Source organism: Sciurus carolinensis, chromosome 14 (genome assembly GCF_902686445.1).
Source record: "Sciurus carolinensis chromosome 14, mSciCar1.2, whole genome shotgun sequence".
NCBI lineage: Eukaryota > Metazoa > Chordata > Mammalia > Rodentia > Sciuridae > Sciurus > Sciurus carolinensis.
The window spans coordinates 13,023,207-13,041,973 of record NC_062226.1 but is presented as its reverse complement, the minus strand read 5'-3'; the positions used below and the strand labels follow the sequence as shown (position 1 = coordinate 13,041,973).

Genomic DNA, 18,767 nt, shown 5'->3' with positions numbered 1-18,767 from the left:
TCACTGTCCTGTGGCCTGGTTCCCATGAGTAACCTGGGATCCCTGGTGCCACACTTCTTCCTGGGAGGTGTGAGAATTCCATGCCATGGAGGATACAGGGAAAGGGCCTTCTGTGCAGGGGCCCTAGGAGCTCTAGTCCTTGGAGGGCCACTGTGGGGCTAGAGAATCTGCCATGTGTGAGGTCCCAGAGAGGGCTGGGACCATGGGAAACTGGGTGATCCCCTAAGGCTCTTTCATGGAGATTCTGAGGTGAACATGTGGGGTGCCACTTTTGGGAATTGACTTTGAATAGACAGCTGACCTGACAGCCAACCCTCAGGTCTTATTTGTCCCTTCTTCCAGGGAACAGCCATGTCATCAGGGTCTTTGAGCTCAGGGAGGTCTATCCTTGTCCCAGCTGACCTCCTTCCCACTCCAGGTGTAGCTAACCTCGGCTGCTGAGGTTTGGGGGCTTTGGTCCAAGAATGCTGAGGCTTTGAATCTTGGAACTAAGCCAGGCCTAGCCATGCCCATGAGGAACCCCCTGCTTGGCAAGGGGACAACTCAGATAAACTTTCCCTCCTAGCACAGCCTGGGAGTCCAGGAAGACTTAGGAAAGAAAGGGCACTGATGCTAGGTGTTTGGAGTTGGGTAGGATCAGGGGAAGGGGACTTCTTGGCAGAGGGAGTGGCATGTGCCTGGAGGCCTGCCTGAGAGACCTGGGTCCCCGGGATGGAGTTGCCCAGCAAATAGGCCACTGTGATCAGGTGGAACAGCAGGTGGACCCCAGCCATAACTGAAAGGCCCGGGGAATGCCTGCCCCTGCAAACCTTGTCTTCACAGCACTTCTGTAGCGTGTGCTTTCCATCTGAGGCAAGAATCCTCCCTCCTCTTTCAGACAAGGAAAGGGACCAAAGGGGTTGGGCACACCCCAGCAGGGTCACAGCTGACCAACTTCTGGGTCCAGGTGGGATGAGGACCAAGGGTACTGCTCCTCTTCCTTCCAGTGAGCTTGGGCTGCAGGACTGGATGCAGCCTCTGCTCCACCTTCCACCTGAGGAGAAGTCTTAGAGGAGGCAGAGAGAGCCGGGGTTGGGCTCTTCCAGGATACATAAGGGCCCTGAGCTATGCTGAGCCCTCTTTCTCAGGGACCTTCCCAGCCCATCGAGGCCCAGGCCAGCTGGAGCACTTTTATGGGACAGGATAGTGAGGAAGGAGTGGAGGGTTCTGCAGCCACAGTCTCTGGGCTCTGGCTGTGGGGGATCTGACCTGGGCTTCTGGGGCTGCAGGACAAGGTCCCCCTTGGGTCTCCCTGGGCAGGGCCAGTGAGCTGTATATGGCCTCTGGTTCCTTTCTGCAGCCAGCCAACTCATTCAGGCATCTCAGGCAGAAGGTGGCCCAGCTCATCAGTGCCTCCCTTTGTACTTCCTGGGCTATCCCTGACCCACCCTCACCCCAGCATCCTAACCTGGTGGGGTTTTCCAGGCTGGGCCAAAGAGTAGCCTGATCCAGGCTGTGAGTTCCAGACCTTCCTAGGCAAGCCCTTCCTTAGACTCCCCAGCATCTGAGCCAGTTCATCTCTTCCACTGAGGTATGAAGCCCCATCTGTGAGGGAGGGCTGGAATCTGGGGGTGAGGCTGCCCAGCCCAGGCCCCAGGTGGGGTCTCATCCAAGGGGAAGGCAGACCTACTCACAGTGCTTGTCAGTGTTGCAATGGGGAGAAGGCCTGGCAGTCTGAGCGAGGATTGAGAGGTCATCACGGTGTCCTGTCTGAACACTTAGGGTGGTGTAGCATTGTAGGTAAGCCACCATGCACCTTTGCAAACTGGGCACTCAGGAGAGGTCCTGGGCTTAGGCTATACTGAGAAGCCCCAGAAGGACCCCTCGGGGATTTGGATAGGTTCCTAGCTGACTTCAGCCCACCTCACAGCTTTCCTCTGGTTTGTTTATCTCCTCAGATCTTTTGGAAGCCAACTTCATGCTGGTCATGAGGAGACAGGGGAGATGGGTGACTTAGTCTCCTGGGGTACATGATGTGGGGTTTCCAAGGTCTGGGGTTTCACTTCCAGTTCTGACACCTTGAGTACCTAGACTTTGTGCCGAATGAAAGTTCATATGCACATAAGGCTGTTGCCATGGAGATGTGGAAATTTTCTGGATCCCTGAGCTTACACATCATGGGCCTCAGGCTCCTTTACTCCAGGTGGTTGTGGAAATGGGTGTGCTCTGCATGCAAGTGTCTGGGGACCCTACTAGGTTCTGAGTCTTTCAAGGTCAAGGCCAGATCTTAGCCTGATGTGAGGTAGGGAAGGAATAATGAATTGGCCAGGAGCCAAAAGGCAAAGGGTATTGGGAGAGAAGCCAAGGCAGGTGTCTCCCCTACCAAGGATATCTTGTGTCTGCCTCAGCTGTGGAGGGGGCCTCCAGTTGGGCACTTGCTCTTGAAGAGACCTTCACTTCTCTCTGGTGGTCATTACCAAGCACTGGGAGTAGGTATGCTGAGGTGTATTCCAGGTGATACACTGCAGAACCTTAGGTACAGAGAGGGATGCACTTGCCAGGGCCATTCAGTAGGCCATTCTGTCAGGGCCAGTCCAGGTCTGGGTTCCATTTGGTTACCAGGTGGCATCGTTCTTCATGCCAGCGCCTGTGTCAAGCCCACTGACTCTGGCCTGGGCCCCAGAGCACCAGCTTGTGGACCCCAAGACCTAGTTTCAGAGTTTTGGATACTGTGTGGAGTCTGTGGCCTTGTTCTCATCTGTAAAATGGAGCAGTGGAGGTTCCTGGGGCTGTACTGCCGTGGGGGTTAGTGGAGTGAGACAGTGTGTTAGAAAGGGCTTTGCTGGCAGTGGCATTCTAGAAAAACGCTGGGATAGGGTGATTACTTTGGTCCTGGATGGGACCAGGGTTAATGGCAGGGAAAGGCTCCAGAACCCCAGAAAACTGCCTGGACCTGGGTAGCTCTTCCCTTGAGGGGTCTCTAGGGCTGCTAAAGGATCAGGCTAGACCCCACCCGTGCAGGCTCAAAAGCTCAGTTTAAACCCAAGGGGTCATGGAATCCTCAGTTTCTTGCTCGCTTAGGGGCTGAACTCCTTACCTAGACCCCTGCAGTGGGGAAGAGGAACTGGTGGGTTTCTAGGACATTCCTCCCTCCAAACCTGCCTGAAAACAAAGGGCAGCGAGGGTTAGAGGAGGAATGACCCCATTGAGGAGGGTAATGCTGCAGGGACAAGACAAGTGGAGGGGTCCTGGGAGCCTGCTTGGCCTGGCCCTGACACACCGACTGCCTACCTCCTCAGGTCCCATCTGATGCCAAGGCTGAAGGAGTCTCGCTCCCACGAGTCCCTGCTCAGCCCCAGCAGTGCGGTGGAGGCACTGGACCTCAGCATGGAGGAGGAGGTGGTCATCAAGCCTGTGCACAGCAGCATCCTGGGCCAGGACTATTGCTTTGAGGTGGGTCTCACCATGGGAGAGATCAGTGTCACCTGTGTCTATCTCTGACCAGGTCTGGTCTCCTCCATGCCCCTTTCTGGAGTACTCTGTGGTCTTGGCAGTGGATAGTCTCTTTGGGATAGTGGCCACATCTGCTATAGCTTTTGGCTCCTGGGAGACGAGAGACCTAGGGGTGGGGTATCTCATTCCTCTTCACTGGGCTTCTAAGTATGGCCCAACGCCTGCTCTCTTTAAAGCAGGTAACACTGCTGGGTCCCCACTGGGTAAAAGCGATTTAAGGGGGAAAAGCTGCTATAGAATTGCATAAGCCCCAGAACCCATGGCTGGAGCCTGTTCACCCAGTGCAGTGTGGGATTGTGGAGAGTCACCCCTTTTCTGGGCCTGTTTCCCATCTGTGCAATGAGAGCCCCAACTTTTTCTCTCCAACATTCTGTGACCCAAGGTTTAATAAAGAACAGGACCAGTGGAACCTGGGCAGGGCCCATGAGCTGGGATCCCCTGCACAGCCCCTCACAGTAGGCGGGGCATCGGTGGACTACAGAAGGCAAGATGCCAGAGGTCACACAGCCAGATTCAAAACCAAGCCAGGACCCTAGATCATTACTGCTGCAGGTGTGCCTGGGAGTTCCCAGCGGCATCTCCTATTATTCCTATTGTCTTCCTACTTCTGTTTCTGGGAAGATTCCTGCCCGGTCCCTACTGCCACCCGCAGCAATCTTGCCATAATTGGGGGAATTCTTAGGAATGAACAAGCTGCCATACGGGGCCTAGGGTGAAAACCTCCAGGGATCTGCCCACCTCCTGTGCCCATGTGCATTTCCTGGTTTAGGACTCCTGGGTAAGCCAGGCAGGATCTGCACTCTGACTTCCTTGCCTGGGACAGACTGAAATGGCCTACGCCTGTCAGCTTGTTCGTAGCAGAGGTTGCTGCAAGTGTATAGGCCCTCAAGTGCCTGGGAGAGGGATCTGGTTGGCCCTGTGGACCCCTTAGCATAGCACTGGGGGCAGTGGGGACAGAGTGGCAACAGCTCTGGCCAGGCTCCCTCACCTAGAGGAAACACCCAGGCTGTAATCAGAGAATGAACAGAAGTTAGGCAGGCAGGGCTGGTGAAAGTTTCAGGCAAGAGGACCCCAGGGCCTGGCACACAGGGGTTAGGCTTCTGTGGCCATCATTGTTGTCACTGTTCTGGGCAAAAGAGCCCTTGGAAGGTGTCAGCTAAGGATGGAGAGGATTCTCACGCCTGCCCTTGCTTGTCCTCTTGGCACTTTAGTTTTCATCTTTATGGCTATGCTTCAGGTGAGCATTGCCCTCTGACCTGGGCAGAGTGCCCTGTCAGAGTCATAAAGGCTGTTTTCCTTTTTGAAAAGAAGGGCTCTTGAGTCGACAGAGATGAGGAGCTAGGCGTGAGCAGATGGCTCAGGCCAGGCTGCTCTCCTGCTGCCCACCAGCTCTAGGACGGCAGGTCTCCCGTGCCACCTGGGAAATGAGAGGCGCAAGAGTACTTGTGAACCTCATCCTGCTGCCTTTTGGAGGCTGTGTGCAGACCTGGTGGCCTCAGAGGCCTTCTATCACTGCCCAGCCTTGCCACAGTCCCTTCCCCTGCCAAAAGCCCTGCCTGCCTCCCACAGGTGACAACATCCTCTGGAAGCAAGTGCTTTTCCTGCCGGTCAGCAGCCGAGCGGGATAAGTGGATGGAGAACCTGCGGCGAGCAGTGCACCCCAACAAGGTAAGAATCCAGCATGAGGGAGCAGGAGGGAAACATTGCTGTGATGCACTCTGGGTTTGGAGTGGAGACAGACCCCAGTTAGACTCTGGAAGAGGAGCTTGAGTTGGTCAGTCTAAGATACCTGCCGTGTACCAGTTGCCAGAAGTACACATGCAGGAAGCTGGGCCAGAGAAAGGGGATTTGGGCCCGTATCCTTCTACCTGTCCTTAACTCCAGCTCATCCATTCCATTCCAGCCTAGGCATCTGCCTGCTACTCTAGGCAGACACCCTGGCCCACCTTGGCTCCTCCATCTGGTTAGGACCCCAACTGATTCCTGTTCCTATATCTGTTCCCCTTCCTACCCCCACTGACATGTTGACCTGGGCTGAATCCTGGTCTCCCTGACATCACTTAGGTAGCCATCTCTTAAGTTATTTTAAAGACCAGCAAACTGAGAAAGTACTAACAGTGGTACTGTAATCAGTGATGTGTCAGGCATTGTGTTAGCCTCTTGCCTCAGTCTCACTCATATGTGGGGGTTATTTTATTCCCATTTTATAGATAAGCTAACTGAGGCCCAGATTAGGTCACTTGCCCAAGGTCAGTAAGCTGGTGCAAGGCAGACAAGAGACGCAGCCCACGTCCTGCCCATCCGACCAATCCCCCACGCCCAACCCCTTCAGCACCACCCTCAGCCCTCCCACATTTCAGAGGAGTCCTGAGCTTTGGGCTGGCTGGGTAGGCAGATGGCAGCCCCAACTGACACCCAGGGCCCCTGCAGGACAATAGCCGGCGTGTGGAACACATCTTGAAGCTGTGGGTGATTGAGGCTAAGGACCTGCCAGCCAAGAAGAAGTACCTGTGCGAGCTGTGCTTGGACGATGTGCTGTATGCCCGTACCACGGGCAAGCTCAAGACGGACAATGTCTTCTGGGGAGAGCACTTCGAGTTCCACAACCTGCCTCCTCTGCGCACAGTCACTGTCCACCTCTACCGGGAGACTGACAAGAAGAAGAAGAAGGAGCGCAACAGCTACCTGGGCCTGGTGAGCCTGCCTGCTGCCTCTGTGGCTGGGCGGCAGTTCGTAGAGAAGTGGTATCCTGTGGTGACACCCAATCCCAAGGGCGGCAAGGGCCCCGGGCCCATGATCCGCATCAAGGCACGCTACCAGACCATCACCATCCTGCCCATGGAGATGTACAAGGAGTTTGCCGAGCACATCACCAATCATTACCTGGGGCTCTGTGCAGCCCTTGAACCCATCCTCAGTGCCAAGACCAAGGAAGAGATGGCGTCTGCCCTGGTGCACATCCTGCAGAGCACGGGCAAGGTGAAGGTGCGTGTGGGAAGGCCTGGTGATGGGCACTGGGCTATTTGCCTTTCCTTTGTCCATGATAAGTACAGGTCAGCTCCAGTGGAGGCTTTGGGGACAGCTCTCACACCCAGATGGGTCCCTAAACCCAAGAGTTATGCCATGAAGTGAGGGGCTTCATAGTCCTGCACGGCAGAGCAGTCCCGGGCTTGTGATGCTGTGGATGGGTTGGTGGCTGGTAGTGAGGGAGTGGGCGGGCTTTCAGGTCCTCTCTTACTGACCCTGGGGGCTGACCTTGAGGCAGGTCATGCGGAGCTCTCCTGCACACATGGGACCCATAATCCACCAGCCCAGTGACACAGACACATATACCACATGGGACATCCCTAATAAGCAGTATACCAGCCCCAGCCTCCTTGCACACTGTCACATCCAGACACAGACTTCACATGCATAGGTAGATGATCAGCCAGCCCTAGCCCCGGAGCTCCACAGAATTGGGGATCAGAGAGCCATGTAGGCAGGCCTCACTTCCTGCCTTGGACCCGATTCCCTTCACCCTACCCTCACCTTTCACCTGCCACAGAAAACAGGCCCACTCAGCACCCCACAACACTTGGTTTGGGGGACAAGTAGGCTTCTAGACTGTGGTGCCCTAGAAGACACACCCTCTTCTACCTGTCCACCTCTGTAGAGCACGGCTCTGGGCCTCACCTGTGTGAAGTCCTGCCCTTTTCACCGTGCCTCCTGGAGCTATCCAAAGCCTGTAGAAGACGGCCTGGACTTGGAATGGACTAGCCTGTGACAGGGATAGACCCCAAATGCCAGGCTAGGGAACTGCACCTTGGCCCTCTGGACCTGGTGTGGTTAGAGAAAGACTGGTGTGAGTGATGGGCAGGGGCTGCTCTGGATTAAGGTCCTGAACTCTCAACCAGGAGAGGAGAGGCGGGGAGCCAGGTTTGGGTATCACCAGGAAGAGCCCAGAGATGCTTGACTGCATGCAGTCCTTTGTCCTCTTACCTGTTCCTAGAGGCCCTAGAGGGGAAAGGCTATGACCAGAACTCCCACGGCCCCTGCAGGCCCTTCTAGTTTCCACCATCCATTGGACTGTCACTGTATAACAGGGGCAGCCTTTGAGAGGGGGACTTCCGCACTGTGGATCTGGGGGGCGATCTGCCTTCCTCCATGGCAGTGCACCTCCCCGTCTTGCCCACAGCTTTTCACTTGCTGGATGAGGCTGCCAGCACTTCCTCATTTACTGGTCGGTGGTGGGCTGCGGGTGCTAGGAAACAGTGAACGATAAAAACCTGTGGTCCAGAGATGGTAAGAGAGAGGCAGCAGAGGCCTGAGCCTTTCCTGCTGCTGGGTCTCTCATCTTTCAATCCCTGGTCCCCAGGGCTGCTGTGGCAGAGCTCCAGGGAAGATGCAGTTTTAAACCTTGGTTCTGTGTATTCAGAGGATGGGAGTCTAGAGGTTATCTGCACATCAGGAAGTGGTCCTTGAGCGCATTATCCCAGGGAGGCCAGTGATAGCTTCCCCTTGGTCCCTCCTGTCTTTCTGTGCTGTTGACCAGCCTTGATCTCCTGCTCTAGGTTTCAATTCTGTATTCCAAAGGGCCCCCAAATTGGCACATCTGGGAAACTTCCAGAAACCCTGGTCCATGCTGGGTGCCTTGCAGATTCTGAGATGGCTGGTCCCTTGCCCCCACTGTTACCCTCTCCTGAGTCTGCCTGCCTCTCTTTTCCTCTCCCCAAGTTATAGGTTGGCTCTGAACAGGAGGAGGCAGGTATCCAGAGGAAGGAGCTGCCGTCCTGATGGGAAAGGGCAGCTGAGGCTTCTCTGCCAGGGCTTCCTGTGAAACCCGTAGGACCCGATAGTTGAGGGGCTTACCAAGTGCAGTCTGGGACCCACAACAGTAAGCAGCAGTGGTGCCACAGCCTGCCTCCCAGCCAGAGCCCGCCAGGTGGGCCTCGGCCCCCATTCTTAGCCTGAGCACAGGGCAACTGGATTGCCTTTCCTTCTTTCATCCTTCCCCACCGGGCTGCAGAGAACAAGTCCGTGTCATGCAGTGCCCCCACCAGACTCCAATGGGTCCTGGCCGCTGTTTGTACTTGGCATGTGGTATGGAAGGAGGGGTGAGCTCTCCTGTGGCAGCCAGTCTGGACATGATGGTGGAGCCTGAGGCTCCGTGTGGCATGTTGCCATCCAAGCCTGCCTTCCCATCCTTATACCCAATTCTGAGGCCACCAACTACAACCTACCCCCTCACTAGGCTGTCCCACCCTGCCTCCTCTCCTCAGCAGCCCCCAAGGTGGGTGCTGTGTTCCTCTCTAGATCCCCAGCAGTGTGGTGAAGGAGCAAGCTTGAGAAGCAGGGACTTCTGTCCAGGTCTAGAGTCCTCAGGTCTTGCCTACCAGGCCAGCTTAGGTTCCATTCTCCTCACCTCCTGCCTCCCCAGGACTTTCTGACGGACCTGATGATGTCAGAGGTGGACCGCTGTGGGGACAATGAGCACCTCATCTTCCGTGAGAACACGCTGGCCACCAAGGCCATTGAGGAGTACCTCAAACTGGTGGGCCAAAAGTACCTGCAGGATGCACTAGGTAGGGAGGGGGTGGGCTTCAGGTGGGCAGAGGGTTGGTGGTATCTGCCCAACCCTGATTCCCTCCTCCCTGCCCACCTGGCCACAGGTGAGTTCATCAAAGCTCTGTACGAGTCAGATGAGAACTGTGAAGTGGACCCAAGCAAGTGCTCAGCTGCTGACCTCCCTGAGCACCAGGGCAACCTCAAGATGTGCTGCGAACTGGCCTTCTGCAAGATCATCAACTCCTACTGGTCAGTGCTGTCCCCATGACTCTTTGAGGACGCTGCATTCCCTTTTAGGCCAGGCCTTCCTGCCCTGTTGTCTTGCCTGTCTTCTGTTCTGTCAGTGTGCACAGTGTGCCAGGCATAGGGGTCAGAATCCACCCGTTGCCTGACCCACTGAGTTACTGGGTTGACAGGCTCCTGTCCTGGTCCTTTTCAGACTCTTGAGTGTAGAAGAGTGTTCCAGAATGTCTGCAAGACCCAGTTTTTATGTGTAACTGTAGAAATAACTCGGACACAGCAGTCCAGTACCTGGTGAGCACCCCTGTGTGCATTGCCCAGGCTGCAGCATGGAACAGAGCTAACTAGGCCCTGCTCAAGCTCCCACCTGAGACTCCTCCTTACCTGTCCTAGGAGTTGTGGCGCTCGTGTCATGGGCTTGTCATCAGACCCAGCAGGAGCATGGTGGGTGTCTGAGCACCAGGCAGATCCCCTGCTGGGACTAGAGAACAAAAAAAAAAGGGTAGCTTTAAATACAGCAGGGTCCGCAGGCTGCACCAGCCCCAGAACAGCAGGTGTGCATGGGAGCGGGCTGCTCACATGGAACCATAATCAGGACTGGGATTGGTCCCGGTGACCTTACAAGAAGGCCAAGTTCAAAGGCAACTGCCTGTTCCTGAACACATATGTGACAGCTGTTGACCTGGTGCCAGGTACATCCTTGGTGTGGTGGCACACATGAGTTTCAGGTGTGTGTAGGTGGGCCTGCTGCCAGCCCAAGTGATGAGTCTCATACCAGAGAGCTGCCTAGGCTTCAGCTTGTGCCACAGCTTCAGCTCAGGGTTGATGCCCCTCCTATCCCAACTCTCTGCAACCATACTTTTCTCTTTTGTTCAGTTAGTTCTTTCACTCACCACCCACCTTGACCTGTACACACTCCTATCCTAAGGCCTTTTATCTGTCCCTCTATGACCCTTCATCTGACCACATGTAATCTGCTTAATCTTCTGGGTCCCTTCTGGTGCTGCCCGGACCCATTCGGAGTGGGATCATGTCTGCATCTGAATGAGTTTCCTACCTGGGCTGGGAGCACCCTGGGGGCAGGTGAGTTCACCAGCTCAGGGCTAGGCATGCAGAGAGCCAAAGACAGGCAAGGCAGGCCTGCTAGGTGAGCAGCTGCTTGGGGAAGGACTTGAAAGGAATGGGCAGGGCCAGGAGATTGAGTGTCCCCGTGCCCACTGTCTTAGCCAATGTTACACAAGATACTCAGCTGAGGCCAGTGGGGCACCTTGATCTGGGCCCTAAATGTGGGACTTTCTATACCTTGGAGCCTGAGTAGGAGCAATCAGGGAGCCTTAAACACACATCCTATCCCACACTGGCTGGGCACTCACCCTCCTTCCCTGATTCCTGGGCAGCTGAGTGTGGGTCACAGGAAAAGCACCTCTATGGACAAGGATTTTCCATTTCTTGTTTCTGGCATCTGTCAGAGGGTCCTCTCTGTTTGGGACAAGGTCATCAGTAGATATCATTCATACCTAGGTGTCCCTGCCCAGTCCTTTGCCAGGTGCTGTGAGAGCCAGGGCTAAAGTTCACTCACCCTCACTTCCTCCCTAGACAATCTTGATTCCACTGGCACATTCACTGCCACAGAGCCTGCTGGGTTGGCTGCTGGGCTTGCCCCTATGAGCATTTCAGCCCAGCAAGCCCTCTGTGGCCTTGGCACCTCAGCCTGAAGGTGATACTGTGAGCTTGACAGGACAGACTTTGCTTTCAGCGTAAGTGATAGGATGCTGAAGCCCAGGCAGGGCCAGGGTCTTGGTCAGATCACCCTGAGCTCGTGACGGCAGGCATACACTGGGTTTAGGGAGCACTGGGCCTGGTCTGCCCCAGAGTAGAAAGATGGGAAGGTCACTTAAAGATGGGCCAGGTGGACATGACTAGCTGGGAAGAATGCCCAGTGGATCCAGGAACCCTGTGTCACCCTGAAGAAGTTGCTGCCTTTGTTTCCATCCTGTCTAGAGCATGACTAGCTATGTTCTCCCCTTGTGGTTAATAGTGGTCTCTCCATTATTCCAAGCTCTGCATAAAGCCTTACATTCCTATGACAATATTCAGGTAAAGGGAGTGTCTCAAAAGCCATTGATAGGAACACAAGTCACAGTGATGTGTCCCTGTCGTTTTCCTTACTCCTCCACCCAAGTGCCTGCCGTTCGGGTGGAAAGATGTGTTAGCACTTGGGAGAGGTGGAGAGGTGGAGCTGGCTCTCCAGGCCTTGTCTCCCAGCTCACTTGGCCCCTCAATGACAGTCCACCCGACTGAGGCCTGGGTCTCCTGCTTCCTGAGCACCGGCTCTGCCAGCCTGTGCTGGGCGCTCTCCTGCATGGACTCAGCACCCCAGCAGCCCTGCCTGCTGCATAACTGACAGGCTGAGGGACATGCTGAGAGCTCCAATTCCACACACCTGTTGGGGAGGGTTCCATGCAACCCAGATCTGCCCTCTGCCCTCCTATCCTGGGCCCCTGTCTGATCACCAGGCCCACCCTCGTCTGTCCCTATGCAGTGTCTTTCCACGGGAACTCAAAGAGGTGTTTGCCTCATGGCGGCAGGAGTGCAGCAGCCGTGGCCGGCCCGACATCAGCGAGCGTCTCATCAGCGCCTCCCTCTTTCTGCGTTTCCTCTGCCCAGCCATCATGTCACCCTCACTCTTCAACCTGCTTCAGGAGTACCCTGATGACCGCACTGCCCGCACCCTTACCCTCATAGCCAAGGTCACCCAGAACCTGGCCAACTTTGCCAAGTGAGTGCCTTAGCCTGCGACGGCAGAGATCCGCAAGGTTGGAGTCCGCAAGGACAAGCCCTGTGTTTCTGCCCACCACAGGCTGGGCTAGGGTAACAGAACCTTCTTTTGTCCCTGCCATTCTCAGATCTTCTTCTCCCCCTTATTTCAAAATAAAACCTCCTCCACACCTCATCCTCCTAGTAAAAGTACTTGCCATTTTGGTATGTTTCCTTAAATTTCAAAGAGGAGATAATTTTTCTTCTGCTCTTTTTAATTAACATATTATCCATCCTGAGGATTCCCCTATGTCCCTTAACATTCCTAAGCTCCATTTTGAAATGAATGACCAGTGTTCTTCCAAGGGGAGTAACCCAGCCATCTTGAGCACATGTCCTAGGCATTTGGACAGTCAGGTTATTTCAGACGGACTCTGGTTAATGCTGTCAGTATGTCTTTGCTTATAATGCACTTTTGGTGTTTTCAGCTGCATTCTTAGAGCATGTGGGCAGAAGTGGAAGGGCTGGGTCATTTTGTCATCCATTCACTAAGTATGGGTTGAGCCCTATCCCAGGCTGTCTACACAGATGCATCGGACCTGGTCCCAGCGCTCAAAGCTGAGCACATTAAACAGGGAGACATGGAATAAAAGCAACATGTAGTCTCCTTAGAGTCTCCTTCCTCTTTTCCTCAAAGTTTCATGTACATCAGAGCAAGTCACATACCAGTATGTCAGGAGGGCCCTGGGCTTGTGGGGAGAGAAGACAGGGGGGCCTCAGGTGACATGATCTCCTGACTGCATGTGAGGGTAAGGCGTTCACCTGGCTCAGGCCAAGCTGGAGTAGACTGGTGTGCAGGGAGTGCCATGGCACTGTAGAAGTGCAGCAAGTGGAACATCAAGCGCTGGGCCAGGAGAATCAGAAGACCAGATCCAAGCAGGGACAGCAGGGGCCAGAGGGCCACACAAGGCAGGGGGCGCCACCGAGGGTTTTAAACAAGCAGGAGGATGGCCCACCTCTCTTCTGGATCTTGAAAAGATCTCTCAGTCAGCAGGGGGATGAATCCAGCAGCCCAGAGACCTAGGAAGAACGTAGCCATATTTTATCAAAATGGCAGAAGTACTGGGAAGGAAACGAGATAGTAGCTACAAGTGAAACAGGGTGCTTGGCAGACAGCAGGCCTTGCCATTGAGGGGAGGAAGGAGGACCCAACTGCCAGGCTTCTGACTTGGGCATCTATGCTTAGGATAGGAAGCTCAGAGAGGGGGCATGAGCTTGGGGGGCCATCCGTGACTCCAGATTTGTCCAGGCTGAGTAGGAAGAACTTCCAGGAGAGGTATGAAAGAGCAGAGACCTGGGCCTAGCATGGATCAGAAAATCATCTGTACACCCAGCATTGAAACTTGGAGGAAAAGAGGAAGGAGAGACTAATGGGCAATAAATGGGGAGACACAGAACATTCCAGGTCTTGTGGTTCCTAAGAATGGTCACCACTTCTGGTCTTAAAGAAGGAAGACCCTGATACCCTGGGTCATGGCAGGTTCAGTTGACTTAGAAAGTCAGTGCATTGGGCCACAGTGGATGGGGGGAGGGGACCTGAGGGGGTGGGGTGGCTCAGAGGAAAGGACACTCACCCTGGCTGCCCTCTCTTCTTAGATTTGGCAGCAAGGAGGAGTACATGTCATTCATGAACCAGTTCCTGGAGCATGAGTGGACCAACATGCAGCGCTTCCTGCTGGAGATCTCCAACCCTGAGACCATCTCCAACACAGCTGGCTTTGAGGGCTACATTGACCTGGGCCGCGAGCTTTCCAGCCTGCACTCGCTGCTCTGGGAGGCTGTCAGCCAGCTGGAGCAGGTGCCTGTGGCTGTGGGTGAGGGTGGGTCCTAAGGCCACGATACCCCTCAGGACAACCATGGGGTCAGAGGGTTTGTCTCTGTGGCATGAATCAGCCCACCCAGGTGCTGGCAGCCCTGGTTCCAGCCCAGGCCATGTAGAATACACTGGGTGTCTCTGGGCTCCATTTTCTTTGTGTGAACAAGTATTATATTCACTCTCTTGCACCTACCAGACCACTCAGTACTGCTCTGGGCTATGCCTTGCACACTCCATGTCTGCTGGCTGAGTTCCACTCCCTACTGAAGAGCATGTGAGATATGGGACCAGACTTAGCCACCTCACTGAAAATGCCCTTGCTTTAGGTTTTCATCAGAATTGATCTTTAGATGGAAAGGCTCAATTCTGAAAATGTGTCAGATAGGAAGTTGCAAACCTTTCTAGGGCTGGGACTGTGGCTCAGGGGTGGAGCTCTTGCCAAGCATGCAAACTGGTTCAATCCTTAGCACTGCAAACACAAAACAGAACAGAAAAATAAATAAATAAGACCTTTCTAGAAGTACCCTTGACTATCAAGATAATTCCCTCAGCACCTCTGACATTGCCATGGTCACTTGGACTGAGCTTTTCTTAACCTGGTGTTCCTCTAACCCTTAGTGGCCTCAGTCTGCACAGTGAGCAGTTTCTTGGCATTGACCTGCTAGAAACCTCAAGTATCTGTTGCTTACCAAGACTCCAGGGCCCACTTTACAAAGTAGTTAATACTGAAACAGGTAGGAAGGCCTCCCTGCCTCCTGGTCCGTTCGAGGTGACAGACCACTGTAGCGTACCACCTTCTAGACCTGATCTTTGCATGTGTATGGAGACACACACAGGTGCAGACATGTACAGTTCTCGTCCCTTCTGTTTTCAAGGGAGAACTTGCTACGTCCACCCACGTTTCTCACTCACTGTCATAGGCATCTGCCCTCATATGTACATTCTGTACCACCACTGTGCTAAAACACAGCTGCAGACTGTCCTGTCCCAGGAACACAGGTTATTTCATCAGTCCCCTAGTGATGGACCTGTGGGTTAGTCCCAACTTTTCACTGAAACTGCTGCTGTTGCAGTCACAGTTTCTTATTTATATCCCCATGTCTTGGTCTGTGAGAGAACCATGAGGGGGATGTGGAAAGGAAGTCCTCATCCCTCTCTTCCTCTAATCCTGAGCCCTCTGCTACAGCCTACACCAGTCACTCATTGTCATCGCTTGCCAAGCTCCTGCGCTGGTCACTGTCCCATGGATCTCACAGTCTGGAAGGTGATCAGCATTGTCACCTGGTGATATGGTGCAACAAAGATTTGAAATCAAACTGTTGGCCTCCCCAAGTCTGCTCTGTTGACTGTGAGATTCACTTTTCTTCATTTCATGCATGGACTTCCACAAAAGACTTTGCACAAAAGCAGTGGCCCTCGCTTAACTCCGTAGCCCAGAATCCTCTGCACCATGTCTAACCATGACAACAAGGTTCAGAAGGGCCCAGGCCCAGCACCTGGTGGTGTGTGCTCTGTGCCCAGACCATCTCCACTGGGCTTGAGTCAGCCCACTTCATGGAGCAGGAAGTAGAGAGACTTCTTAGAAGCCTCTTGGATTTCCTCTCTGGGGTACCTGGACAGGACAAACTAGCATGAGGCTTGGACTAGGTTAGCGTCTCTCCCTGTGGGCTTTGCATTTCTGGCCCAGAAATAATCTAGGGAGCTTGTAATAAATGCAGATTTACAGATTGCTGGGCTTGTCCTTTCTAAGACCCTCTGGATCTGACTGTGGGGTCAGGGATCTGCATTACTGAGAGGCTCCTTAATGGTTTTTGAACCAGTGACTACAGTACTCCTACCTCCCCAGGTAGCCTTAGTAGGTCATGCCTGCTTTTTGTCATGTCTTCGCAGAGCATTGTGTCCAAATTGGGACCTCTGCCTCGGATTCTGAGGGATGTCCACACTGCACTGAGCACCCCAGGCAGCGGGCAAATCCCTGGGACCAACGACCTGGCCTCCACACCAGGCTCTGGCAGCAGCAGCATCTCAGCCGGGTTGCAGAAGATGGTGATTGAGAACGATCTATCTGGGTAAGCACTCCAGGTGTGCTGAGTGAAGTGGGGCATGCGTGCAGACTGGGCACAGCCCATCTCTGGTCTCTGATGGGGGAGAGAATGCCCACGTGAGCATTTAGGAAACGAGCCTGGTAAGATTCCAATGTGTGATGCAGTCCCTCAGTGGTGAGCCTCCATTTAAAAACCAGGGAAGTCTTCCTGGAGGGAGGAGGTGTCAGCAAAGGCCTGGAGAAGAACAATCTGTGTTCAGGTACAATTACTGGTCTCAGACACCTTCAGCACTTGCAGATCCCCTGTGCCTGTTTGAAGTGCTCATTCTGGTATTTCCTGGGCCTGCATCAGAAACTCCATAAGCGGTGCTTAGGAGTATGTTCAGTAGGAGCCCAGGTGGCTCTGCTGGGCTTTGAGACTAGGACCCCAGAAAACAGAGGAGCTGAGACCCAGCCTCCCTGAGCCCTCAGCCTCCATGCAGCTGCTCAACACGTTACACACACAGTGCAGTGGGAGGCAGATGCTTTTGAATGTGTCAGTCAAAATGGGGACACTTCATTAAGAAACTTGGTATTCCTGTGAAATAGTATGTGCTCCACTCTCCCCCCATCTCCCACCGGGGTCCCTCTTAGACCAGCTTGTGAGGATGAACCTGGAGCCTCAGAGTGGGGAGTGCGGGCTCCTTCCAAGGTGCTGGCAGCACAGCTTTGCAGCAGGGGAGGGTGTTGAGAGCCAGACCCATTTGAGGGGGTGGTGTCCAGAAGAGGCCAGGGTGCCCAAGTCCTTGAGTGTTTTTGTTGTTGTTTTTGTTTTTTGGAGGTATGTTCACCTTTGCCTGCAAGTGAAGCAGAGCAGAGTCACAATTCAAGAGTTGAGGAAGGGCACTAAGGATGCATGACCTGGGGTGTGGCATGGGCAGCCCCAACCCACGGCTGATCTTGGGTTGTCCCCACCCTGTTTGCTACCCTTGTCTGACTCTTCCCTGCCCACGAGTGCTGGGGCCCATAGTGCCAGCAACTGCCCTCTCTGGGGCCATGGTTTCTGCTCGTCTGAGGCCAAACTGACTGTGTCTCCCTATTCTAAGCCCATGTCAAGCTCCCCGCATCCTTGCTGCCTCTCATAGAGCCCCGTTCTTCCCTTCAAAACCCACCTGGACCCACTTCAGTTGTGCTTGGCCTTCAGGGGAGGGTCCAGGAGAGGCTGCCAACAGGTGTGGCCTGAGGAAGACCAGGGGCTGTGGTGGACCGAGGGAAGATAGAGCCTGCTGCACAGGTTTAGAGCCACTCACCCGAACTGTGCCTTTGATGCATCTTCCTTTGATTCTGTTTTTGCCAGGATTTACAGCCCCCGCCTGCCACTCAAATAGGGAGTGACAGCAGGAGGCTGGGCAGGGGAGGGTTTCACCAGGCCCACACTTGGATTATCAGTCTGATTAGAAACAAGAGGGAAAAGGCAGAAGGAGCCCCGTGATTCTGGAAATTGGAGTTCTCAACGCAGGATTCACAGATTACAGTGCCACTGAGCTGTGGGCTTGGGCTTAGCTAAGGGGGTTTTCTAGAGCATGCTAGGTCCCGACACCCGTTGTCCCAAGCTACAGATTAAAACTAGCAGAGCTGGTCCCTAGAGCAGAGGTTCTGTTTGGGAGCCGCTGTCTCTGCCACTGGTCCCTGGGACTCCCCATTCTGCCAGCCCAGCATCCCCTCCCTGGCCTTGGCTCTGGCTGCCAGGCCCCAGCAGGTTGGCGGGTGCTGTCGGTTTGACCCGCGTGGCTGCACTCACAGTTCTTCTTTTCCCCTTCTTTCCCTGTGTGTGCTTGTCTCCCTGCAGTCTGATAGATTTCACCCGGTTACCGTCTCCAACCCCCGAAAACAAGGACTTGTTTTTTGTCACAAGGTCCTCCGGGGTCCAGCCCTCTCCTGCCCGTAGCTCGAGCTACTCGGAAGCCAACGAACCTGATCTCCAGATGGCCAACGGTGGCAAGAGCCTGTCCATGGTGGACCTCCAAGACTCCCGCACACTGGACGGAGAGGCAGGCTCTCCGGCGGGCCCTGATGTCCTTCCCTCTGATGGGCAGGCGCCCACAACTCAGCTGGTGGCTGGGTGGCCGGCCCGGGCAGCACCAGTGAGCCTGGCCGGGCTGGCCACCGTGCGGCGGGCAGGCCAGACACCAACCACTCCGGGCACCTCTGAGGGCGCACCTGGCCGGCCCCAGCTGTTGGCACCACTCTCCTTCCAGAACCCTGTGTACCAGATGGCGGCTGGCCTGCCGCTGTCGCCCCGCGGCCTTGGCGACTCAGGCTCTGAAGGCCACAGTTCCCTGAGCTCCCACAGTAACAGTGAAGAGCTGGCGGCTGCCGCCAAGCTGGGAAGCTTCAGCACCACCGCGGAGGAGCTGGCACGACGGCCTGGTGAGCTGGCACGGCGGCAGATGTCACTAACTGAGAAGGGCGGGCAGCCCACAGTGCCACGGCAGAACAGCGCCGGTCCCCAGCGGAGGATCGACCAGCCACCGCCACCGCCACCACCACCACCTCCTGCCCCTCGGGGCCGGACGCCCCCCACCCTGCTGAGCACCCTGCAATACCCGCGGCCTTCGAGTGGAACCCTGGCCTCGGCCTCCCCAGATTGGGCTGGCCCTGGGGCCCGGCTGCGGCAGCAGTCCTCTTCCTCCAAGGGGGACAGCCCAGAGCTGAAGCCGCGGGCGGTGCACAAGCAGGTCAGTGCTGTGGGATGGGTGGGCCGGACTCCGCCTGGGGCATCTGCCCTGTCATGCTCCTCCTAGTCATTTCACTTCACCCACACCCAGCTGC

General features: G+C 55.0%; 1 protein-coding gene across 12 annotated transcripts in view; it reads left to right on the top strand.

Annotated features, from left to right (window-relative positions):
* Dab2ip (DAB2 interacting protein) overlaps positions 1-18,767 on the top strand; it is a 241,180-nt gene that overhangs the window by 148,790 nt on the left and 73,623 nt on the right. For 10 of the 12 annotated variants that reach the window (XM_047524505.1, XM_047524503.1, XM_047524500.1 and 7 more), the window contains 9 exons: positions 3,279-3,432; positions 5,062-5,160; positions 5,923-6,477; positions 8,912-9,056; positions 9,144-9,288; positions 11,822-12,058; positions 13,693-13,894; positions 15,803-15,981; positions 17,785-18,673. In XM_047524505.1, the coding sequence (XP_047380461.1) occupies positions 3,279-3,432; positions 5,062-5,160; positions 5,923-6,477; positions 8,912-9,056; positions 9,144-9,288; positions 11,822-12,058; positions 13,693-13,894; positions 15,803-15,981; positions 17,785-18,673 (2,605 nt within the window). Of the gene's footprint in view, positions 1-3,278; positions 3,433-3,911; positions 4,045-5,061; positions 5,161-5,922; positions 6,478-8,911; positions 9,057-9,143; positions 9,289-11,821; positions 12,059-13,692; positions 13,895-15,802; positions 15,982-17,784; positions 18,674-18,767 lie in introns of those variants that run through there. The other 2 variants (XM_047524502.1, XM_047524511.1) reach the window with 2 other exon arrangements.